At 43.4% G+C, this 25386-nt stretch overlaps 1 protein-coding gene across 2 annotated transcripts in view; it reads left to right on the plus strand.

The window, feature by feature from the left end:
- The window catches only part of ARHGEF4 (Rho guanine nucleotide exchange factor 4), a 227025-nt gene that overhangs the window by 90816 nt on the left and 110823 nt on the right, over positions 1-25386 (plus strand). The window contains exons 4-6 of one of the 2 annotated variants that reach the window (XM_038146005.1): positions 522-5042; positions 8771-9103; positions 14428-14557. In XM_038146005.1, the coding sequence (XP_038001933.1) occupies positions 522-5042; positions 8771-9103; positions 14428-14557 (4984 nt within the window). Of the gene's footprint in view, positions 1-521; positions 5043-8770; positions 9104-14427; positions 14558-21083; positions 21960-25386 lie in introns of those variants that run through there. The other variant, XM_038146006.1, reaches the window with a different exon arrangement.

The following is a 25386-nucleotide window of genomic DNA, read 5'->3' on the forward strand; positions in this document are numbered from 1 at the left end:
AAGTTTTGGTATGGGTAATACCTGATTACTCAAGTGCAGTTATTCTGTATATATTTATGCCACATTTCTGTAATGCAGACACTAGTAATTACTTCCCAGATTTGAAGATGTGTTCATTGGAGTTTCTACATCTACTGGCAAGGGATTATTTCCATTTGATGTATTTGAATGTGAAAAATGTTTTGGTAATGGGCTATGAAAGATATGGACAAAAGTAAAATTTTGGCCTCTGAATAATTACATATGAAAATGAAAAAAAGGGTTAATTAAGAAACATTAAAGAAAAAAAAAAGCAAGAAATATATATATATTTCAAGCAAAAAAAGCAAGAAAAAAAATAAGCAAGAAATAGAAAAACCTCAGGACCATCAAGAAGTAAGACTTGATTATAACTTGCAAAGACAGCAGTATGTATTGAATTAATTTCAATGTGTTCTGAAGTCCCTTTTCTAATAATAGCTCATGTCACCCTGCTGCTGTGGGATATCATTGCTAAATCATTCTTTTTTCTTTATTCACAGACCCCACAGCCAGTTGAAAACTACATCAGTGAAGGAGAGTTTGAAGACGATCTGAGTTCTTCTACCCCAAGCACAACGGAGCTGGAGGTCCGTGGATCCAGCCAAGAAACAGATGAAGATTATTTTGAAACTGTGTCACATCAGAGTGGATCTTTGTCGGATGTAAAAACTGAGCCTTATGAGAGTGCATCAGACACAGAATCCCTTTCCAGTGACATAACTGGGAATGCTTGCTTGGATTCAAACTGCCTGTTTACTGAAAAAAAACCCCTGTGCTGTAATCTTCCCAGAGAAAAGGCAGAAACCTTCCATGAACAGAAGTGCTCCAGGCAACCAGAGTTCATCCAGCACGTACAGCTAGAATTGTCCTCCAAAATAAAAGAAGCACCAAGCAAAACTGAATTTTGCATCCAGTTTGCAGAGTTAGAGGGTGAAGAATTGGGTGATGAAGAGCAAACGTTATCCAGTGATATTTCCATCACAGAGAGCCAAGTCTATGAAGAGAGCATTTTATCACAGGCAAAGAGAAAGTCTGTAACAGCACTGCAGAGTAAGGCAGAGTTAGAAAGCAGGGAAGTGCAATGCTCTACCAACTCAGTACTTACAAAAAATGATGTTGCAAGACTGAAGGAACATCCTGCAGTATTTAGCATTGCTTGTTTCAAAGCAAACTCAGAAAGTTGTTTGATTTTTCCTGAGGTACAGCAGTTTTCCTTCTGGTCAGATGCAGCACCAAGCTGCAGTTTGCCTAATCTTCATTTTGAAACAAATGGGCCTAAATGTAAAAATGACACTGAGACACCTGACTGTAAGTGTGAATTAGAGTCTATGTCCAGTATAAAATGCAGCAGGAGGAATTCAACTAACAGTGAGGACACTACAGGTAAAAGGATAAAACATGGAAGTACAGAAACCATGTTGACATCAGATTCACTCTTCTACCAGAGTTGCTTCAACCCAAAATCTTGGCTACCACAAAAAAGGTCAGAGATTACAGAAAGTAAAACATGGCACAGTGTACCTGAAAATATCAGTGCTCAAAGGGAGACAGAATGTGTGGTGAGCTGTATTCAACCAACAGACAAATTCAGATGGTCATGTTCCAGAATACCTCTTCAAGAGCTGGAATTTGAATACACTTGGAAAAACGTAGGAAGGGTAACTGTAAGCCCTGCAAAGGCTATAGAAATAGAGGGCCAGTATGGCATAAAAAGATCTTTTCTTGATACTGACACTAACTCAAAGGTGTGTCAGGTTTCTCAAGCCCTAGCCTCTCCCCAGTGCATTGATTATTATTTGCACTCTAAATCAGAGACATGTGGCCTTAGCCCAGAGCCAGCTTGTACTTGTGCTGACAGCTTAACATGGAGTGATGCTTGTGAGGACAATCCAAACCAAAAGGAGACATCCTCTTCCCTGGATTGTGATCCAGGGATCACAAACACTGTGGAACTTACACGAAACAATGAGTACACAGCTGAACAAGATCTGGAAACAAGCAGATTCCCATGTGATATTGGTGTTGAATCAGACACTAGCGACACTGAAAGCCCTACAGCTTCACATGCAGGTGTTCCTGCTGGTGTGGAATGCAGAGACTGCGATTGCTCTGTAAACTGTGTTTCTAGTAGTGGAATAAAGCACAAACATTTGAGGGAGAATGACTTTGAATCTGAGTTGTCAGATACGGAGATTGTGGCAAGAGAAAGATGGGCAGATGATTCTTCTGATCTCGGCTTTGGTTGGAAAGTCCTGGAAACTGCAACACAACCAGATGGCAGTGACAGAGGGGCAGAGCACAGAGAGTCAGTGCAGCAAAATGCAAGTTGCAAAACTGGTGCCTTGAGGAGCCACTTGGAGCTAGGTACAAATGAACATCCTACTCATAAAGGAAAGGATGAAGAAAGTGTCTTTGCTGTAGAAAGGACTCTCAGATCAGATTATATAAGGCAGGGAAGGGATTTAATGAGTAGTCCAGAATTAAAGCCAGCTGTAATTATAGTCTCAGTGGAAGAGAAAGGATTACAGTCCAAAACACTGAATGATAACCTTCCTACTGAAGTGGTGGCCAAAACATTGGGAAATGTAGTGAGCAAGGATTTGCTGTCTCCTCATACTGTCAGTAAAGCTCATGGTGAGCCAGAGAGAGTTCTGAGTGGATGCTGTAACTGTGAAAAACTAATTCTGGCCACCCACCACATTCTTGGCAGTGCAGAGGTACTTTCTGGTAGGGATACAGTTGAAGTAAAAACAGAAATTTCAGAAGAGAAAAGAGAGAAAACAGAAGCAGTTTCATCCTTAGGGCTCACCTGTAGTAATTCTGCAGTAGCAAGTGCAAAATTGGAATTCAGGAATGTTGCTGTGCCACTAGGCAGTGATACACTTACTGTAGAAAGTCAGACAGATCCATGTGAAAAATCACTTGTAAAATCCCCCAGTGGAAGCAGTGTAAAGCTCTCTGAGGATGAGCACTGCAGAGCAAGACCACTGGTGACTGGAGAAGTGACACTGGAAACCAGCAGCAGTGTAAGCAGTGTGTGCCAGGGAGGTGGTGCTGGTCTTGGCCTTGAAGGGCCCAGCACTGTAAAATCACAGGGTAGAAGTGGTGGGATGGCCTTTGAGGAAGGGCCCTGCAGAACAAAGAGGGGTTTTGAATTCACGAGAGAACAGTTGGCAAGGTCAGGCTTTAGAAACCCCAGAAGAAGTGATAACCAGGTGTCTAAGGAAGAGGAATTCAAAGCACACGGAAGCACAGAGGAAGGTTTGAATATTACCAGGGCAGCGACAGTGGAAATGAGCAGCAGTGTAAGCAGGCTGTGGCAGGGAGATGGTGCTGGTGTCAGCCTTCATTGGCCCAGCATGGTCTCTGAACAAGCAGTAGGCAGGCGAGGAAAGGAAAGCTGTAAGGGCTCAAAGGAAGAAACAGGTATTTGTGAAGAATCCTCTCCTAGGGAAGGAAAGGAGGGCTCTCCTGCAGAAGACACCTCTAGCCCCAGCAAAGACAGTGTACTCAGTCTGGATGTCTTTGATGAGTCTCTGAACAGGGAGACCCACAGCACTTTCATGCTGGGCCTGGACAATGTAAGTACCTGCAGCACTAACAGCGAGGAACTGGATGAGAACTCATCCCACATCCTGGGGAGTAACAGCAGTCTTCATAAAGCTGTACAAAAGCCAACAAAGAATGAGTATAGTGGGAAATATTCCAGGTTTTTAGTATTCCCAAAAATGACATCTTTCAGGAAAACGAAGCCTGCCTCATGGGAAAATCAGGGAAGCAGCAGTATTTTTGGCAGCAAGGCAAAGATGGAAGAACTGGATGTTGGGAAAGATGATGAAGACACTGCAAGTTTACTGTCCTTCAAAAGTTGTTCATCTGGTTTAGTCTTCCACAGGAAGGAAAGCTACACCTCTGAGTACTCCGATGATGATGATTTATTTTATGAGAGACCTGCAGGATTTTTCAGATTGAGCCTGAGGAAGGCCTCTGGCTCTGGTCGGATACTGATGGATGATGCAGATCAACAAGTTTCAGGTTCATCTGAAAACAATGACAGTGAACCTGTGGAGCATTCAGGGACTAGAAAATCATTCCCTGAAAACGAACACAAAAGAAACAAAACCCCTGAGAGTAAGAAGTTCAGAACAAGGTTGGCCTTGGCACACAAATCCCTCTCAAGCTTATTTGAGTCCAAATGTCCAGAAAAGGAGAATACTGAGCAAAGCTCAAAAGCATCAGTGAAAAATGAAAAGGAGAAAGTCAAACTTCGCCAGAGTGCCTGGAAAGCTTTTCTAAAGAGCAAGGAGGCAGATGGACTAAAAAGGCCTGTCTTAGTAAGTTTATCAGCCACACAGGAGAGTCTTAATGCAACTGGTGGCCACGTGTTAACGCCACTAGAGCGACAGTATAGTTCCAATAGACACACTTTTTTAAAAACAGAAACAGATAATGGCTCCTCAAGAGACTCCAACTATTTTGACAGCTCTGTGGAGCCTGTTGATGTCTCTTTACCTGCACGTATGTGGAGAAGACGAATACAGTCCCATGACTTGGGTATCAGATACTCACAGAGTTCAGACTGTGATGAACAGCAGGAGGTTCTGAGCAACAGTTTAAATACCTCTCTAGAGGAATACTGGATTAAATCTCCATTTAGCCCCCCTGACTTGCAGTTGGCATTTAGTCAGTCAAATCCATCATGTCCCCAGCTCTCCAATTCTGATGGCAAAGACATGCCTTGTAGGCCCATGAGTCCCAAACCTCAGAGTTCACGATCCACTTCTCAGCACAAGAACTTCCGTTACCCTGGGCGCGTTTGTGCCACTTCTATGATCTCTCTTGGGAACAGCTCTGGAGTGGAAAGCAGTCTGGAGGCTCCTGAGAGGCCAAAGACACTGAAACCCAGAGGAAGTCTCTTACACTCACTGGACGACTTCCAGAAGGATGACAGTGGCATAAGCAGTCAATCCCAGATCAGCTTAAATACAGCTTCTTCCATTAGCGACATGCTCCGAGATGAGGTGAGTTGTTGTCAGGGAATAATCAGGGAGTGGTTGGGTTTGCTTTACTATGGTTTAGAAATTCCATTGAAACTCTTCAATGGCTCAATGGCTCATTGGTTAGATGAGTGCATAAATATTCCTCTTGGTCTAAGACAGGTAGCGCTACTCATTCTTTCTGTTTCTGTTCAAGACTGTATGAATTGATGTGCTCTTAAAGGGAGGATTTGCTACAAAACCCCAAAGGAATGGAGCAATCACAGCACCATTACATCAGATGACATCACCCTGTGTTCATCTCCAGTTTTAAGCTGGGTTTTACCCCTCTTAATGCAGAATTGAGCCATGTAACTGATGTATAGTAAATAAGTTTCTCAGTGCAAAAGGCAACAAAGAGATCAAGTCCTATGGCTAGCAGTCATTTTTTAAGAAGTAAAATCACTTTCTTTGGACAGTGAGTAGCTGTCTTTTGAAGTACCATGTGTCTTTTGCAGTCACCATAAGTACCTTTTGGTTACTACTAAAAGTCCTCTTTTGCCTTTTCTACAACAAACAGAAAAAAAAAAAAACCTCAAACTGCAGGCTTAGGCTCTCCTTTTTATGTCGTATTTTGTTCTAATCCAGGTAACACATTAAATCCTTTGCACAGGCTGAATCTCATGGAACAGATTGGATCTTCAGTACGAATTTTGTGATTGGCTGAGACTAAAAGCAGAGCCTTCCTCTGTCAGTAGGCTTTTAATCCCAGAAAGGATTTCCCAAGTTGTAAGCGGCTGGGAGCTTAGGAATCTCTTTCAGTGGCTAAGCACAACCCCCAGAGTGACTGAGGCTGAGCTGTAACTGAGATCCCAGAACATGCCTTGACCATACTACTTTTTCATGTTATTGCTGATGAGTTTTGACATTAAGAAATGGGAGACTAATTTTTTTGAGCAGATTGTCAGAAGGGGTGATTGAGAGAGTGCATGAACTTTTGCATACCCCAAGCAGACAATTTTCAGAGGGTTCATTAATCTGGAGCTGCTTGATCAATTCATAACTGCTGAGAGCTGCTTGTGTTCAACTCACATGAGCCTCACACAGCTTTTGCTGCCGTTGCCTTTTGCCTCTCACATCTTAGCTTACATTAAGCCTTTAAGATACCCTCCAAGATGGTCTTATCCTTCCCTTTCTCCACACTTTTTTACAGAAACTCCCTATTTTTTATGTAGAAACAAAAAAAGATAGGCAGAACCATCTCCTTATCTAGCCACGTCTTGAAAACCCCCATTGCTGAAGGTTTCACCGCCTCTCTGGGAAACATATTCCTTGAGAAATTTTTTTCCCTAATGCCCAACAAGAACTTTCCAAGCTGCAGTTTCTGTCTTGTGGTACTGTCTGGCACTACTGAGAAGAGCTTGGATCCATCATCCATGTAAATACAAAATTGTTGGTGGCTGCTCTTACACTGCCTTTAGTGCCCTCTCATCAGCTTAAATAAACCCAGCTCTCTCAACCTCTCCTCATATTGCCAAATGGAAGTGTTTTGGTTGATTGGCTTGGGGTTTTTCTCTAAAGCTGGAATCCAAAGAAGTGTTTGGGTGGCAGTTTGAGAAGTGAGAGCTGTAGTATCAGAAGTCCAGGGGGGAAAAGGGGAAGAGAATTAGCTTTATTCCCTTCTGTGCTTAGCTTTACTTGAAAACCTTTTGTTTCATGGGCACCAGGTTAACCTACAAACTTAATACTGCACACTGCATTCCAAACAAGAGACTGCAGTCTAGGAAAAAGCAAAAGACTTGTACTATACACACTGTCAACAGATGAAGCCTCTCAGAGGATGAATAAAATCATTGACCTGTAAATTACAGCTCAAAAGAACATCTAGAAAAGAGTGTAGAGATGAGGCATGTGTAAAGCCTTGAAAAGGCAAGCCTACATGCTATAATGTAAAACTTAGGAGCAAATAAATAATTACTTAAATTGATTGCTAGATTAAATTATTCAAATAAAACCATAAAATTTTAAATAGCATCTAAGACATATAAAACTAGTTTCATTTTCCTGATTCTTCTGGAGGCTGCAGAATATGATATCTGAAATTGGACAAATGCAGCTGGAGCCTAGAAATTAATGCAAATGTCCCAGATTTCAAAACACAACACCTAATCTATTAAAATAGATAGGGTCTTCTTTATTTCCCTTTTTATTACATTGTGAAATGAAGTAGAATTGTACCCTGGATTTTTAAAGCAAAGCTGTATTTTCAGGAATCTCTGAAAATACAACAGACACCGTATATTTGCAGTGTTAAATCTTTCCAAAATAATTATCATCTATATGCTAAGGATGGCCTTCCTTATGTATGCTGCTTCCTAAAGACACCATAAAATTCAGTTTATTTGTGAATTTGAACATATCTGCAATGTTAGTCTGTAATAAGTGAAGCTCTTGAGCTCACTTCCCATTGTGCCTTCCAGGATGGGGATTTGTATTTATTCCCCAGCCCCAGCCAGGTACTTTCATAGCTGTGTCAGCATTATCTGTGCCAGTGCTGTGCCAAACCGCACTGGATCAGCTCAGCCTGGACACCTCTGGCTACCACTCAGGTAAGTAACTCCTCTGAGCCTGGTGGAGCATGCACCAGCCCCTCTCTCACTTCCTGCTGTTGGTTAACATTTCCCAGGTTTCATCCAGGACAAAGATTTTATGCTGCAAACAGCAAGACAGAACCATTACCAGTTTGCCCATCTGCCAGGCCCTTCACATGTTTAATTAATCTGCTAATGGCACGATTTTACTTGCATGAATTGTGCAAGCCGGCAAGAGTGAGCTGTCCTAAAATCTCCCATGTTTGGAATTCACATGTTCTTCTCCTTGCTCCTGTCCAGTGAGGTGGGGATAGGCAGAAAACACCTTTTTCACAGAATCTATTCCTTCTAGACTGTGGCATGTCTTACGAGGGGCAAAGAAGAATTCACCTGGAATTGCTGGTTACCTGAAAATAGGTAGCGCCTGCGATGGTTTGAGGGTTGTTTTACTTGGGTTCTTCAAGTGATCTGTGAGAAACTGGACAGATACTATTTTCAGGACACAGGACTTTTTTTGTCTTGAGACTCCTGAGTTCACTCATTCCCCAGTATTGTTATCTCCTACTTTAATATTATTGATTCTCACACTGATGCTACCTGGAGTAGTAGTTGGTTGCCTAAGGGCACACTTGATTTCAAGTTGTTCTAGTATAAAAGCTGTAATTTAGTGCAACCATTCAAATGGGAGTGAAGGGCAAAGCTCTGCAATTCCTTATTCTTGGCCCAGCATCAAGCAAATGAAATGGATAGTGTAAAGAGCACATCAGGAAGTACAGGGCTGGATATAGCAGACCTGCAGGCATCTATGAAGCCTTTTCACATTGTATAACTGAAGTAGAGTTGGAAAACCAGAAACAGACAATAGGTCATTTTTCTGTTTTCAGAGACATCCTCTGTCTTTGTAAACAATATTATAGAGACAGAGTGACGTAAATCCTGGTGGAATGTCAGTGTGATATGCCCTTTAAAATGAGGGTGAACAGGGCACTGTCCTGGGCACAGGGAGTTTGTATATTGCACCCTCAAAGGATTGCAGAGCTGCTTTGCAGAGGGTGAAGTGGTCCTAAGTGTTTTCTTCTGAGTAGTTCTGTGGCTGCGTAACAGAACTTTGCCATCTTCTGTTCAAGCTGACTTGAAGCAAACAAAATTTCCATCCAACAAACCCTGTGTTTTCACCTGCAGTTTGTAAAACAGGAGTCTAAACAGCCATGTCAAACAGCAGCTGGAAAGAGGCCAAATAAGAAATGGGTTCCCCATCGCAAAAGGAGACACCCCTGGGTCCCACCATGCCCTGTCTCCACCCTGGAGAGCAGAGCCCACAGGCTCTCCTTCCCTGCTCCAGAGGAAAAAGCCAAGGAGATGCCAGAGAGGAGGAGGAAGAGACCCAAACCCCTCTATAAGTGCTTCAGCTTCGATGATGTTTGGATGGAGAGGAATCAAAAAAGGAAGCTAGAGAAGGAGACACAGCCAGAGGGAGGGGTTCAATTGCAACATCTCCCACAGGACCCCTCAAAAGTAAGAAGCCATATACTGACCTCCTCGTTCTCTGGCATTGTCTTCCTCTCTGCTTCAGCTGTTTCTCTCTGCTTCATCATATTCCTGTCCTTACACTTTGTCTGGTACCACTTCTGTCAGCATTTCTGTGGGCCTGGTACTCTGTGGAGACTGCAGAAACACCAAACTGGCCCTTAAGTGATAACATCTGAAGGTGGCGGGCTTCTTAGCTTCTGAAATCGAACAGTTCATGCCCTCTGAGATGTTGGAAATAGAATGCAAGAGAATCAGGTTGCTTTGTGAGCTGAGTGATGGGGAGGGCAAGGGGCAAATCAAAGTTTCCTTAAATCAATATAAATTAAACTGATGAAATCTCATTCTGTGGCCTGTGGTGTTGTTGTATAACTTTAATAACACACTTTAAATTAGACTTCCCTTGTATCTGATGCCAACTCCACAACTCCTACTGAAGCAAATTCCTGCTGTGAAACACTCCAGAGAACATTGCCATTGGATTTTTAGCAATTAATATTCTCCTCTCCACTGAGGGAGACTTTTAGCTCAGCATTATGATTGCTTGTGAAAAACTTTGTGGCTGTTGTGACTCACACTGATGGCATCTGTTACTTTTGGATCCAGAGCTAAGGTCTGTTCCCTTCAGGGAGAGTCACAAATCTCCATCCAAGAGCCAAAATTAGCCTTAATACATACAAAAGGACTTCTGGGGAAAAAAGACATGAGATCAAGGGATGCTCTATGAAGCCTCTCACAATAATATTGAGAAAGTTTCTGATCAAGCTTGAAATCACATAGTAGATACTCAAATAAAAGCTTTCCTCAGGGGTTTCTGTTTTGGTCTGTTATCTGTGTTGTCCCTTTCTCTCTGTTGTCCTGGTTGCCTGTCTCCCATTGTTATTACATTAAAATGACAATTTTGGAGAGGAGATGAGGCCTCAGGAGTCCTATCACCACTTCAGAATGTGCTTGAGCTAATGTGCACTGATAGTTCTGTGAAAGGTGAAGGGGAAACATTTGCCTGCCCACTCTGGCTTCACACAGAAAACTTGTCCACCTGGGAGAGCTCCCATCAAACTGACCGACACCTGGGACAGCAAGCCAGGCCAATCCCGGTCTCCCCTTTTCAAGGAAAGAGACTAAAAATCTGGGCTATTTTGTACGTGTTGGGCTCTTCAACACAAAGTGTTGCCAGTTGCTGCATGGATGAGTGCTGGATATGATTCTCTGATGTATTTCCCACTCTCAGTTCAGTGAGGATGCTTCCCTGGCTCAGCTCCCTACTACCTATGTGATGGAGACAATGAGTATTGCTCTTGAGATTTGTGTATGTTAGGATAAAAAAAATTAAAAATAAATTACTTGGGTTACTTTTCTACCTTGGTCGAAGTTCTGAGTGCTTAGTGCTGTACAGGGATGAGGCAGGCTAGTGAAAGTGAATGCCTGGTTTACACAGGGTCGGGGATTAACAGAAATCAGTGAAATGTACTAAAAATATTTCTCATAATTCCTGGACAAGCATGGGTAGTGATGGAAATCTAGCCCATGCTGCAGGGCATGTGGGCCAGCACTGAGCCCATTAAGACTGCTAAGAGGAGTGACCAGTTCTCTCAATAGCTTCCCCTGGAGCCATCAGATTACACAGCTTGAATGCTGTCTGCTTTGCTGATTGACTGCACATTTGGAGGCTGCCAGAAAACAGCTTCTCCTTTAAGCATTTCCACCCTTATTTTCTGGTGGAAACTTACCTCTAAATTGCAATCAGCTGCATGATGATTTGCAGCTGCCCCTGTGCCCACGAGGCCTCTCTGAACATCACCTGCCCAGGGGCTCTTCGACCTCAGTCAGATTTCTGGTTCATTCTTCTCTGGGTAGAAGTATGTAGATAGGTTTGGGGTTTACTGTTTCTGTCCATTTGTGTTTTGTAGGTTATTGACACTATAATCTTTGTAGGCAGGCCAAGAAAGCAAAATGCTGGTTTAATGAGAGGACTGTGGGGATTAAAGAATGCTGGTTTAATCAGAGGACTATGGGCATAAAAAAAGTCTCTCTTTTATGCCCATATAACTGAATTTCTTGGCTTGTGTTTTTTATTTATAATAGTAATCACACAGTTTCTTTTTCATACTATTTTATTCTGTCTTTGCAATGCTCTGGTCCTGTAATAGTGCTGGTTTATTCATACTCCCAAGTGTCTTGGGAGTGCTGTCACAAGCTGCACTGATTGAGGGCAGTTTTAGAAGGATGCTGAATCCCTTTTAATAAGGAGCAAATTATCCTAAAAGAAGCTCTGTAAGATGTTCATTGTCTGTTGTGGTTTTTTGTGACTGCAGCAAGGCCACTGTATGGGGCTTTGGAGAGCTGAAATTACAAGTCTGATGTTTTCTGACACAGCTGCCTTGGGATGTGTAGCTTCTGTTGTGGCAAGTCACATTGTGTTAAGTCAAGATCAGGTCAGCCCACAAGGTGATGTAATGCTGCAATATTGGGGAAACAACTTGATGGGGCAGAGCAGAGAGGAATTCTTCCTTATTCAAGTGCTGATTTCTGATACCAGTCTAACATTCAGATCAATGCACAGAGAGGAACATAATGGAAATATAAGGCTACTCTGAGGGCTGACAATCGAGACAGGGAAAAATGGACAAACAATCAAGAAACTACCTATAAGCCAAAAAAAAACCCAAACCAAAAACATTTTAAATGCCAGTTCCAAACAATTCTATATAGCGTGGATTTTGTTTGCTTAGGTCCCGCAAGCTGCTCTGCTTCCTTAAATGGGTGCAGCCTGTATAAATTCCCAGTCAAACTCAAAGCTTGACCCAGCTGTCCCTTATAATGAGATGCTGCCAGTAACTAGCTGAGCAGCTTCTGATCTTGGGCCCTAAAGTCTTAATATAACACCCCCCATGTTGCCCACCCCAAGGGGAAGAAGAGAAACATAGCTGTGGATGAATCTATATCCTTTTGCTTGTCCATAGGCTTTGCCCTTCAGATGATGGTGGGTTTCAGGCTGTAGCCTGGGGTCCTCGTGCTTGTTTTTAATGCAGGAGAAGTTCCCTCACTGGAGCAGAGACAATGCCCCAAACACTGACATACGGAATGCTGTAATGGCAATGGGCTCTGTTTTGGGAATTATTCTTGCTCTAAACTGCCTGTCTGTTACCAGCCAGTGCTTTCCTGTTTTGACCAAAACTTAAACCCTGGCTCTTAAGCTTGATGCCTCTTGAGTGCACAGCAATAGAAGCACAGACATGACTTCTATGTGCATTTGTTTGAGCACAGTTTGTGCACTGCCAAATTAGAGAGATTCCTAAAAGGCCCATCAGGGGGCTATGCCCAGAGGGGGTATCGTGCAAGAAAAAGCTCTTTTATTTTGAAAGAGAAATGAGAAGCAGTGAAAAATAGATCTTTAGCTCATTGCTCTGAATGTGACTTCTGCAAATCTGATTTTATCCCATCCAAAATAAGAGATAATGAAGTTTTGTTGTGTAGTACCATGGTTTGACCACTGTGGACAGCTCAGATAGATTTGAAGAGGGAAATGAATACACTTTGAGGAGGGGATTTAATGAGAAAAGTCTCTCTACAACATGCACCTGAGAAGGCATGGATATACAACGGAGACCCAGCCTCTGCCAGGGACTGAACTGCTGTGCATAAGAGCAGAGAAATAACCTCTGGCAGAAAATACAGGAGGGAAGACCTTTGCTATGGTCTGCTCCCTTACTTCTCATCCTCTCCCTTGTAGGTTGTGCAATCCCTGCCCCATGTTACTAACACTGCTGAAAATGCTTCTTCTCCTGAGTTAGGGTTGTACAGGCCTGCCTTCCATGCTATAGGAATCAAATGATGCCTGTACCCAAAATTGGCTCTGATGTCCCAAGAATTAATAAGAATGAAGCCTGCAGTTGTAACAGCTTTAGGCCAAGGTTCTGCTTTCTAGTCTTAAACAGAGCAATAATGCTTTTTATCACCTTTCATGTAAATAACCTAAACTTTACCCTTGATATTTTCAGAGCTGGGCCCAGTAAGCTTGATTTTCACTGTCACCAGAAGTGTGTGTGTTCCCACTGGGCCTTTGCTGCGACTTTTCTAGAAAAACAGGCACTGTTCAGGTTAATTTGAACAGGGTTCATGCTATCCCTCAAGAGATGTTGATTTGTGTCAAAGTGTTGTCAGTGTTCTCTTAGTTTTAGGAAAGTTAAGTCCAGCAATAGAAAACCAAACCAGGCACGGAGCAGCAGCACTCTCGCTGTGTGAGCACTGTCTGCTGGTTGGTTTGGGAAGGAGGGTTTGGCTAATGGCCATCTACAGGAGAGGTTTCAGCATAAAGGCTGGTCAAGACTTTGTGCTGATAGGGCATGCTGTGGGCTGGTGGGGAGAGGGAAAGATCCTAGAGAGAATATTGGACCTCAATATTTCAAATTCCTGGCTTAGTGAAGGATGGATATGTTGTAACTCAATCTCAGTGGCAAAAGAAAGGGGCAGTGGTGATAGAGATGAAAAACTGTCTGTGCCCATGGGACTAGTGCTTACTGACCAGCTGATCTCCCAGCCACTGATGTTTTCTGCATGTGGCAGCCACAGGAGAGAAAAGAGAGAAAAGGAAAAGGGGATAAAATCATACCTGCAGCATGCCTTAATTACTACATTCTGTATTAGAGGCCATGAGCTACGTGTATGTACCTCTATGTTTTCCCCTTTAAACCAGCAGAAGTTAGTAATTCAGTGAGATCTGGCAGTGGTATGGAGTTTTCAAAGTTTTATTACGTTCTATAAGTTTTATAAAATCAATCAGCCAGGTAGAGTGTGAGAATTCTTACTTGTACCTTTAGCTGAAGAGAAAAATGTTGTTATCCACATTCTATATGGTTGGGGACTGGTACCAATAAATCTCTGAAGGGAAAAGATTTATTTTCATGTTAAATACCAGAAGAGGACCTATAGGTCACAAAGCTTCAAGAAGAGTTCTGTAGCTGAGGGGATGACTCTTGTAGTGACATTAATCCCTCACCCCCCACTAGAAACACTTTATAGGGAGGAGTGAAACTGTCTGTGAATGGAGGTGTGTGTGGCTGTATATGAAGTATGAATCCAGTACCTGCTTGTCCCCTTCTGTTCCTATCGCCTTGCAGTTTTCCTTGCCTTCTCACTATTTTCTAACACTTCTAGCCACAATCATCCATGTGTGTCCACTAACATACTGCCTACTTACACGGGCAGGTATCGGAGGTGGGAAGAGGTGCTCTGGGATGAATGCTGTATTTTGTCCTACAGAGCATCTAAACTTAATGTTTGTTGCCTTTGTTTTCCCTGTCCTGTTGCAGGCTGGAATAAGTCCATCCATCACATCTCCTGTTGCCTTTGACATCCTGCCACTGAAGCTGCATCCATTTTCCCAGAGCACCCCGACAGGCCTGGACTGCGTGGGCTGCAGGCGGCGCATCTCCGCTCCCGGTGCGTACGCTGGCCTGGCTGGGTGGGGTGGAGGAGACAGTTAAGCTCTGCTTTACTGAGTGTGAGAAGCATTCCAACCTGATGATTGCTGTATCCATGTCTGAGCAGAAATCTGCTTTAGAGTGGAATCTTTCATGAGCTTTTCATATTCAGGTTTGTTTTCTCCCAGAGTGGATGAACAGCAGGGTGCTGTTTAAAGGCATGGTCAGCTTTTTAGTGAAGAAGAGATCACTCCTTGCAGTGATAGTGTGCTTGATGGAGAAACATTGTGCTGTCTCGTGAGAACTCGGTCTCACCTACGATGATGTCACCTCTATCACACTCTTGAGTTATATTTCTGCAGATGAAATAGACTCTGCCTTGTGTTTGTTGGAGAGCACTACAGTGGGTATGGTGAGATTCCTCTCAGGTTGCTAATTAGGCACTAAAGCAACTAAATGAGCCTCTAGAGACAGAAGTTTCCTGTACTGTAAATCCCCCTAAAGAACACGTATGCTGTGTTTTCATGAGGAATGCACATGAAGTATCATGTCTGCTTCATTTCCGATGACTGACACTTTCTCAGAATTAAAATGTAACTTGCACAGATTATTAAACTGCGAGATGTATCTTTGCCAGGTTTTTAAATTCTCCATCTGACAGTGCCTGCCCAAACACTGCTGATATCTCTATCACAGCACTTTGGGCTGGAATAAGGAAAACAGAATGCCGAGGAGTTGTTTGGTGGTTAGGAATCTAGCCAGGAAAAGCCAGCCACAGTTGGGTGCCAAACTGCCATTTCTGCCTCAGAAGGTCTCTGTACCATCGATTAAACCCTGCTGGAGTTACCTAATTAAGGGACAATAACATTGTACTAATTACATCAGAGTTGAATGGTCATAGTGTTTTGTCAAGCAAAACTGGTTTGTTCTCTGATGCTTTGTGCAGCTCTTGCACAGAGTCATGAGGCTTAATCTGGAAATAAGAATACTATTTATTATAGTGGTGTTGAGAGCCTTGCCTTTGCTCTCTCAGCACTGAGGGTTTTGATCACTTGCTGTCACAGGCATCTGGTACTGCCCCAATGCTTAGGACCAGCTCCCTGGCTGAATTAAAAAAGCTGTAGCTTTACTCCTTGGAAATCCCAGATGGAAACACATCATTGTCAAGTTGTCTGTGCATCTTTAACATCAGCTGAAATCCCTGAGCACTGTTGTCATAGATGTACATTCTGAGTCACAGCTGAGACAAATTTCATGGTAGTTCCCAACTGGGACATGAGGGAGTTCAAAAATATGCATGAATTTCTGAGGGTGAATAGGGGAAATAAATGTATGCAGACTGTCCAGCTGGCAGTGCTGTAGGTGTTTATATGCTGTCTCGAAATGCGGCCTGCAACCTGAATCATCTGTTATTCACACAATATTCCTGAGATAGGTACAAGTGAGTTTCATACCATGACCTAAGAATTTCTGAGTAAATGTAGCAAAACAACTGAAATAGAGAAGGATCATTTTTTCCACCATCAAAACCATGCTCCTGGGAAAGGAAACTGATGGAGAGAGGAAGCAAAGGTTCTTCTGACACAGCCATCTCTGTTAGCTGCTGCATGTGGGCTCCATTTGAAGCATTTTGGGGGAGATTAATGTGGGCACTTGTCCTGCCTGTGGGAGGATGTGGATGAGAAGAAAACTGCAAGTTACTGAAGTAATACTCTGAGGCTGATGGATCAGTTTTAAGATTGGCTATGTCCTTGATGAGCAGAATGCCCTCTTTGACTCTTGCACAGCTTTGCTGTGATACCTGTTGCTTTTGACAGAGCTGTAGGGTATGTAAATTAAATATAAAATAAATTGTCAACTCATTTAATCTAATTTGAAGATTTGTAACTCCAAAGCTGCACCTGCTTGTATTAATGATCCCAGTCTATGCTTTAGCCATAAAAGACAGCGGATATAAATGTACTATACAATATCCAGTACATATATATATATATATATATATATATATATATATATATATATAGATATAGATAATACTAGATACTTCCATGTTGAAAATACAGATAAATTTGCCACTCCCCAAGTCTGCACCTCATCACCTTATGTAAGGAATGCTACAGAGACTGAGAGGGATGGAGGATGGAGACCTCTCTAGTCCTGCAAGTGTGAAATGATAGCTGTGATGATCCCGGCCCAAAAGGTGCCATGCACAGCTCTCACACTCTCATGCACCTACCCAGGGGCTGGGGACGAGAGCTGGGGACAGCCCGGCTGTCCTGGCCGGGCTGGGTGCCTTTAGCTAGAGCAGCGCGAGTGCAGAGAAGTTTCATTTTAACGCGGGATCTGCTGTGCCCGTCCCGCAGTCGGAGCCCTCGCTCTCGCTGCCTTTGTGCCCTGCTGGCAGGAACGGGGCAGGCTCCGAGCTGCGGGGACAGCGGGGACAGGCACTGCCCGCTGGTCCCTCGGGCCGGGCGGGCCTTGCGGAGCCGTGCGGCACCGGCAGGTGGCTCTGACCGCTGTGCCATGGCCGGGCGGGCACAGCGCGGAGCCCCCGGAGGGGAGGGTGCGGCTGAACCCCCTCCAGCACACACGGGCACCCCAGGGCAGCGAGCTTCACCGTCCTGCTCAGACATCAGGAACACCTGAATAGTTTGGAACAGCTTTCTTGGCTGCACACACGCTTCAGCAGGGAGTGTTGGTGAATATCGAGTGTCTTTCCCCTCTCGTTCACAGAATATTCTGATTTGGAAGGTACCCAAAAGGATCATCAAGTCCAACTCCTGGCAGTCCCCAGGAGCCACACCATGTGTCTGGAGCCTTGTCCAAATTCTTCTTGGACTCTAGCTGGCTTCGTGCTGGGACCGCTGCCTTGGTGCCCAACCACCCTCTGAGTGAGAAAAACTTTTCCTAATATCAAACCTAAACCTCTCCTGACACTTGAGGCCATTCCCTCAGGTCCTGTCACCGACTGTCAGAGAGGAGAGATCGTTGTCTGCCCCTCTGCTTCCCTGTGTGAGAAAGTCTGACTGCAATGCGCCCCCCCCCCCTTGAGTCTCCTCCTTTTCTGATTGTCTGGGTGCTCCCAGTCTTCATTTGTACCATTCAGTCTGTTCCTTACTGCCAGTTTAGGAAGCAAGCCACTTCCTAAAGCAGATATGGGAATGCTTCTCTGCTTTTTAGCAGCCTCTGAAGACCTTTTGACACAGGTAATGCACCAGGAAAGGGGTGGAGGGAAGGGCCTAATATGTGCTGGACTGTGAAGTAGCAGGATAATGAGGCTTTGGGTTAAAGCAGTGGACCAGCATGTTTGTCTTTTAGGCTATGAGATCTATCTTCTCCTTCCCCATCTCTCCTGAGTCTGATATTTGTTTATTTATAGACTGAAGACTGCCTAAAATTGGGGATGTTACTGGAAAGCTGTTTGGACAGTGGCTGCAACTGTGAGAATGCAGCTGCAACAAGGCTGAAGATGGCCAAGGAGAGGGGCAGTTCTGGGTGTGAGAGCTACCAGCCCATGGGCCTAGAGCAGAGGGAACGTTCAGGGCAAACCCTGCTATTTCTGAGCTTTTCCTTTGGGACTTTCCTGCAGGAGGCAAGGTGACACAGTGACAGACAGACACAGGTAATTGCCTGAGAACTGGAGTTTCTTCAGATCCCTGCTCTCACTGCTATCCATGCCTCTCAGGCAGAGACTTTTCTATTCTTGTGCCAGCTTGTTACCCTTTCCCAGATGTTTCCCTCATGCTGCCTCTCAGACACTCTGAAACTTTTGGACTGGGACAGGGACACACACATGACCATAAACCTCCAGGGTCTGTCATATCCTCATAGAAGGGGGAACCTGCAACCTGTGTATTACAATGTAGGCTTGTAGCTCTGCTAGAACAAATCTCGTACCTGTATTATTTTAAATCATTATCTAAACGCAGATCAAATCTTTTTGGCAACTTTCCACGTGTCTTGTCAGATTAGAACAGCCTCAGATCTTTGAATTTTCTATCAGATATCTACAAGAGATGCCCTGGAGCTAGACCACAGAGCTGTGATTGGCTGTGCCAAGCAGAGAGGCATGAGTTCTCTGTGACTGATGTGTGCTGATGAGGAACATACTGGTGGCCTTGGAAATCCTGCAACAAGAATAGGCGAGCCAAGTTCTCAAGGGCTGAATCTTTTGTGGATAGTCTGGAAAACAGTGACCACTTAGTGATACTGAGTTATCCTCTGGCCTCCCTGGTGTAGTGGAAAGTATTTCTCAGAGGCAAAGGGACTGTTTGTTTACTCAACATCATGTGGACAACTTTCATCTTCTTTTCCCAGCTATAGATGTGCTGTTAAACTCACACTTGGCAACAGTTAATGTGAAGATGTTTGACAGCCACTGGAGAAATCTGTTCAAGAGGGAAAATATTAGCTCAATAACAGGACTTCATTATGTCTTATAAATATTTAGCAGTCCTGTAGTTCAGCAAAATAGCAAGCTGAGTTATTTATTCCATTTTTGTCATTTTAGCTCTTGAAGAAAGTGGTATGCAAGTTCCCAGAAGTGTATCATGGTAGCTGTAGCATGAAATGTCTGTTCCATCCCCATTAACTAGAGTAGTATGATTGAATTCAAGTGGCTAAAAAATAATCACATTGCCTACTGTATACTTTTCACTTTGTCTCTCAATCACAGAAAGATTAAACCCACTATGTCGATCTTGGTTCTGTTTAACCACAGCCACAAACATCTGCCCTCTGTGAGGTCTTTGATAATGTGCTCACTCAAAGGGTTTCATCCAGTCTTAAAAGCAGGGCCTGGTAGTGGCTGAGTTCCTGAAAATTTGTTGTAGCAAGTTGAGTGGGATTGTATGTATTAGCTACCGAGGTGAAAGATTTAGCAAACCAATAAAAACCTTCTGTGGGACAAAGAGAGAAGAAAAAAGTCCTAGGAAATCCTGAATGATTCTGGTAATCAATGTTCAAAGGGACAAGATTACAGGAGAACCCAGCAGAGGCTAAAAAATCCAGCAGATATTAAGGATCAGGTTGTCCAAGTCTAGCTTGGCTATCTTTACCAGGTTGTGCAGTGAGATGCTTAATATTTACTTGGAGTCAGTTACTGCTACATCAATCTTAGATAACTTCTCTCTCTAGTGTCGCAGAAGAAAATCTCCATGTATATTTCACAACAACAAAAAAAATCTGTAGTCGGTGGAACCCCTCTATAATGGGTTGCAGTCTGGAACTCTGACAAAATTTTTGCTTTCCACAATTTGACTGTGTAGAATGTTTCTTCTTTCCATTCTATTAGAAGATTCCTCTCCAGTGCATACCTACAACAGACGCACATACATAGGAATAATTAGGACTGAATTGTAGCCTCTCTTTAGCACCTTTGCTATCTGAAGAGCTGCACTGCCTTTCTTCTTTCCCATGCCCTGTTCTCCAAATCCACCGAACAGCTGCATTTGTCCTTGTTGTCAATGTTTATTTTACCTTCCCCTGATTATTGTGATCAAGAAGAGTTTCTTCCCAGTTGTATTTGAAGACAGGCAGTTCTGGAAGAACCAGATCAATGCAGAAGAGTGGTTCAATCAAAAACACATTTCCATTTCTCTGTTAGGAAGTATTAGATATTTTGGTACATTCAGATAATGATTGAAGGAATAATTTTGTTACAGATCACTAGAAATGTGTATGGGGTTTTTTTGGGTTTTTTTTGGTTTTTGTTTTTTTTTTATTTTTTGGTTTTTTTTTGTTTTGTTTTGTTTTTGTTTTTGTTTTTTTTTTTTTTTTTTTTTACTGCTACAGAGATAGATCATGCTTTTAAAAAAATAGCTGAAATTTTTAAGTTGGTTCAAGATTATTGGGTGCTCTGTGATATTCTCCAGTGATGGAGTAGGACATTTTTTTCCTTTTAGGAAATACTCAGTAAACCAGAAGTCTTACTGCACTGAAATAACTCTGCTACTGCATGGATAGTGAGGCAAACTCAAAGGGGTCGCTACTGCAACAAGCTGTGATGGCCTTATTTACTTTGCAAAGAGCCACCTTACATACAAATTGCAAAATAAGCATTTTCAGTTCTTGTGTGAAACTGGGCTCCTGGGTTTGGATTTGGCTGTCTGGAGCCACGTTCACTCTCTCTATGACAGGAGCAGTGTGGGGTTTTCCTTTGTGGCTGTCCCTCTCCCAGATGTGCTGGGGGAGCTGATCTCCCTTGCTTCGGTCCAACCCTACTTGCGGTCTCACCTGGCTAAACTTTCACCTGGCCTGGGTAATCCCACACCGAATCAAGCTAGTTCTGGTCTTACACTCTTTTCTGCTGGACAGGGTACCAACAATGTGGCTGCTCTTAAATTATTTTGGTAGCTTGACAAATCCGCTGTCTGCAAGGTCTTTGAGCAGAGTGGCAGCCCAGGAATGTCCTTTATTACAAAATCTCAAAGCTGTTGTTAAAGTACACAGGTATTTCTGCATTCTCAGGAAACTGGAATTCTTTCAGGATCCTTCTTTTAGGGATACAGGGAATCTCCTGTTAGCTAATGAGAATATAAAACTTTCTAGTAAATGGTAGTCAGTGATGCTGTTTCAGTTGGAACTGAGGTCTCTTACCAAGATTACACATGGAAATAGGGATCATACCAGGTCTGCAGTCTGGGAGCGGATGCTAAATGATTTTTCAAAACTCACAGCTGCAATCTCCCCATATCTCAATCTGTGTTTTCCTGGCTTTAATTTCATTTTGAATTCTTTTTCCGAGTACTTACAAAAATAGTTTTTTAATAGCAGCAGCCACAGCCAGTTCTAAACATGATTAGTTTATATGTTAAATGCTTTCTGAGTTCTCAGGGGAAGCAGATAACACAAGGTCTCTCTCACTCAGGCATTTTTAAAATGCATGAAATTCTACTATTTCCACGTATTTATTTTTAATCTGACAATTCTGCTAAATTAGGAGGAGAGATCTCTGTCTCACCCCTTGCTTCCTTAATGCCTTGAAATCGGCTTTAATAAAAATCAGCTGCTGGAAGCTGCGGCTGAGAGCAGCGGAGCCGCCTCAGAGGGAGCCTCCTTAGCGGACCCCTATGATGTCAGGATGCATCGAGGCGAGCGGAGCGGCGGCTCGGGATCCAGCCCAGTGCTCAGCCGGCGCTGCCAGGTGCCGCTGCCCTGTGAGAGCTCCGCAGAGCGCTGCCCGATCGCTCCCGCAGCCCCGCAGAGCCCCCGGCTCCCCCTGTCACCCGCCTGCATGAGGACCCAGCAGTGCCCCAGTGAGTCCAGCGGGGCACACAGTGCCGAGAACTGCAGCAGCAGTGGCAGCTCCGGGCTCTCGCCGGGCTCGGATTCAGACAGCAGCGGGGTGGTGTGTGGTGGTGGTGGCATGAGAGGCGTCCTGTCCAGGTACTGGAGCTTGGAGAGTCTGCACTCTGCCACAGGTAAGGGCTCTTTTCTTCCTTTTTCTTTCTTTCTTTTTTTTTTTTTTTTTTTTTTTTTTAACTGTTCTATGATATTGCATTGACCTTGAGAAACCAAACCAAAGCTTCTGGAAAACGGATATAATTTGGAAACGCAGTATCTTCATCTGGAGAGATAACCAAAGCAGTCAGTATTTGCTAGCTATACTCTCTGCAGACTTAAACCTAAACCAAAACAACACAGACCCTTAGTAGACTTCTTACGCCAGGAGGGAAGAAATAGGGCTTTAATGGCTTTGGAAACAGTGTGTAGGTTTCTACCTGATTAAAGCTGTTCTTGCCTATTGGAATATTTCTCATTTCAGCTTAATCATATAGAGCTGAATGTTAGAATTGATATTTCTCTGTGTAAATTCCAGTGCAGAGAGTATCACTGGCTCTAGAAAATGCCCAGGCAAGTGCTGTGCAGCAGATGAGAGCTAGGTAGGGTTGCACTGCTGTGCGCTGAAGGAGGGAAAGGCAGTTCCCTGAGCCAGCTGCTCAAGTTCAGTTTTTGCTTTTCCATCCATTACTGAATGTGTCTTTCTGAACCAGAGATTTTGGAGGCATCTTCATGTAGTCTGGACCTGTTCTGGTTCAGACTGTCTGGATCTGGCATTCTGTTTTTTAGTTACTGATGTGCCTGTTTAGGGTTTGAATATTTGACCTGCAAGCACAGTAAAGAAGCTTTCTCATTCCCAACTCATCCTAGCAATGATGTTAACGGCCAATGACTGCTGAGCTGTTCAGCTGTTGCTGTTTAGAGAGATTTTTAATAGAGCTGCAGTAAATTAGTTCCTCTCTTAGATAAATTCAGACAAGTGCCTTCAAGGCCACCAGTGAGTGCCATTTCCTTAGTAAGAATACCCAGCGCTACCAGCTAGAATCAAGGCTTGGGAAGAATTCAGGGTGCAGTTCTGTGTAATCTGCTTTAGTTGTGTGTACTTTTAATTATCAGAAGGTTTTATCATTCCATCTGCTACTGTAGATTTGGAGCTGTTTAATAAAATCTCCATTGCAGCTCTGGAGTGTCTGCTGAAATGTGAGTAACTGCACAACCATACAGGAAAGGGCTACAGCAGGGTAACCGGTCTCCCTGACTTTCCACACTGCACACCCCACCTTCTAGGTGGCCAAAAGCACTAACCACCCACAGTACATCCTGAGAGTCCAGGGACAGGAAAAAAGCGGAGGGTGAGAGCAAGTCATTGGTGCTCTGTTTTGGGGGAAGACCTGGCTGCAAGTACAAGATGATGTGCTTTTGCATTCTCAGTTACATCTGCTGGCTGTTTTTTCTTGTAACTGGGAGTGCAAGTTAAACCCAGCATGCTCTGACATTGGCATGAAGTAAGTCTGGCACAGGGTCTTCCTGCAAAATCTGCTCAGAGTTGTGTGGGGTTGCAGCAGTGGCTTCATCTCCTCTGTGTCACAGGGTTTGCTGTCAGCTGCCCTCCCTGGAAGCATTCTTGGGCTTAATCAGGTCACTTGAAACAAATGGAGTACAGTGACACAAAAGATGTGAGGTTGATGGCAAAAGCAGGCTCTGAAATTAAGTCTGTTTTTCTAAATGCTCTTTCATATCCACAACAGTCTTGCTCCCAAGGCTGTGAGGCATGGTGTTATTTTGTGGATGCTACATGCATTTAGCAGGAAATACAGAGATGTGAAGAAATGGAAGAAAAAATGGTATGGAGACAGACTGAGAACAGGGAAAAACCAAATTAAGTTTCATAATTACAGTATTGATCTATAAATACAATTATAAAAGCAGATCACTGCATTTCAGACTCCTTGCTGCCTGTGTGGTAGGTGTCTTCTCATGGCAAAAGATTTCTGAGCAGTTTGTGTCTAACTACTAACACAATTGAGGTCAGAATTAGGATTAAACTTTGAGAGAAATGGATCACTAGGGGGAATTTATTTTGTTTTGATTCTTCTCTATTAGAATTCTTCTTTGGCTTAAATTTAGGAAGTTGTGGTAGAACTGCTCCTCTCCACCAACATCAATTGCCTGTCTGAGGAGTGAGGCAGAATTTCTTAAAAGCTTGTGCTAAATAGCATTTTTGAATGGTAAAATTTAATACACTGTTTAAACCAACAAAAAAAAAAAAACCCAAACAGAAAACTCAAGAAAAAAACCCAGCAGGAGCAGTAGCAGCTGGCAATGCATGAGAGAAGCAGCAACTAAAATGTGTGGCAATGTCCTCTCCTCAGAGGAGCAGGGAGTCTCCAGCATCTTCCCATGTGATACATCAAGGAGTTAGGAGGGAAAAAGTACAGACTGTATGGAAACACTATGAAGTGCCCAACATTGCATTAAAAAAGGTCTGAGGGATGAGTCAGTCCCTCTCCCTGTTTGAAAGGGATTCTGCATGTCTTTAAGGCTGCATAGGTGGACTTGGCAGAGAGGCTTTTGGTTTTTTCCCTGTGTGTATATCACCTTTTCTTTAGGGGTCTTTATACTGAGTCTTTTGCTGTCTAAGACTTCAGGGAAGATTAGAAATGAACCAGATTTATATGACTGAAATGTGGAGGTGAAAAGAAGGTGGGAGTTATGATTGGAATGCATCCATTGGAGTTTTTCTTTTAGATAATTTAGATTCCAAGGAAGTGAAGAGACAGAGATGTATGTGTGTTTATGTATGCATAGATTTGTCAGTGTGTGATTTCAGAATACAAACTGACATCCCCTGTGTAGAAAAGACAGAGTTTTCTGAGGTTCACAGGACCAAAAACTGTCTCTGGTTTGTTATCTTCCTCTGCAGTCAGTGATGAAGTATACAATTCCTTTTGGTTTGGGGTTGACCTTGTTGTAAAATATTGATCAAGAAGGGAAGCTTATAGTTGAAAGAGAAAAGACCTGTTGTTACAGCATAAACTTCTGTGCAAATCTGCTTGAAATACAACTATGCAAAAAACCCCCCATGGTTCAGGCTTGTAGGAAGTGAAAAAAATCTACTGTTTTTTAGTATCAGTGGCATTTCTGGTCTAAATGTCAATAAACACTACCTTACACGAGAAGGCCCTTCTCCCTGAAGCTAAATATAAACATGAAAATAAGGAATGCTTTACTCTTCTACCAGGCTCTCCATTTGAGGATGCCAGAGGACTTTGCAAGCATCAGTAACCCTCACAGAGGGCCCAAAAGACTTTCAAAGCATGATTTAGGATAGATAAAATGGTATATTTGATACTTGGACCGTATCCTTGCTATTTTTAAATACTTATGAGCAGTGTCCAAGTCCGGTGCAGGTTCCCTGAGAGAAAGGGACTGGGAGCTGGGGTGGCTCAGCAATTCTGAAAATCAGGCTGTAAGTATCTCAGCTGGCCAAAACCCCATAAGGCATCCAGATGAAAAGTTGGTTGTGCCAGTGCTCCAGCCAGTGATTCAGTGGTACTCCGGGTGCTC

The sequence above is a fragment of the Motacilla alba genome, chromosome 9 (genome assembly GCF_015832195.1).
Source record: "Motacilla alba alba isolate MOTALB_02 chromosome 9, Motacilla_alba_V1.0_pri, whole genome shotgun sequence".
Lineage (NCBI taxonomy): Eukaryota > Metazoa > Chordata > Aves > Passeriformes > Motacillidae > Motacilla > Motacilla alba.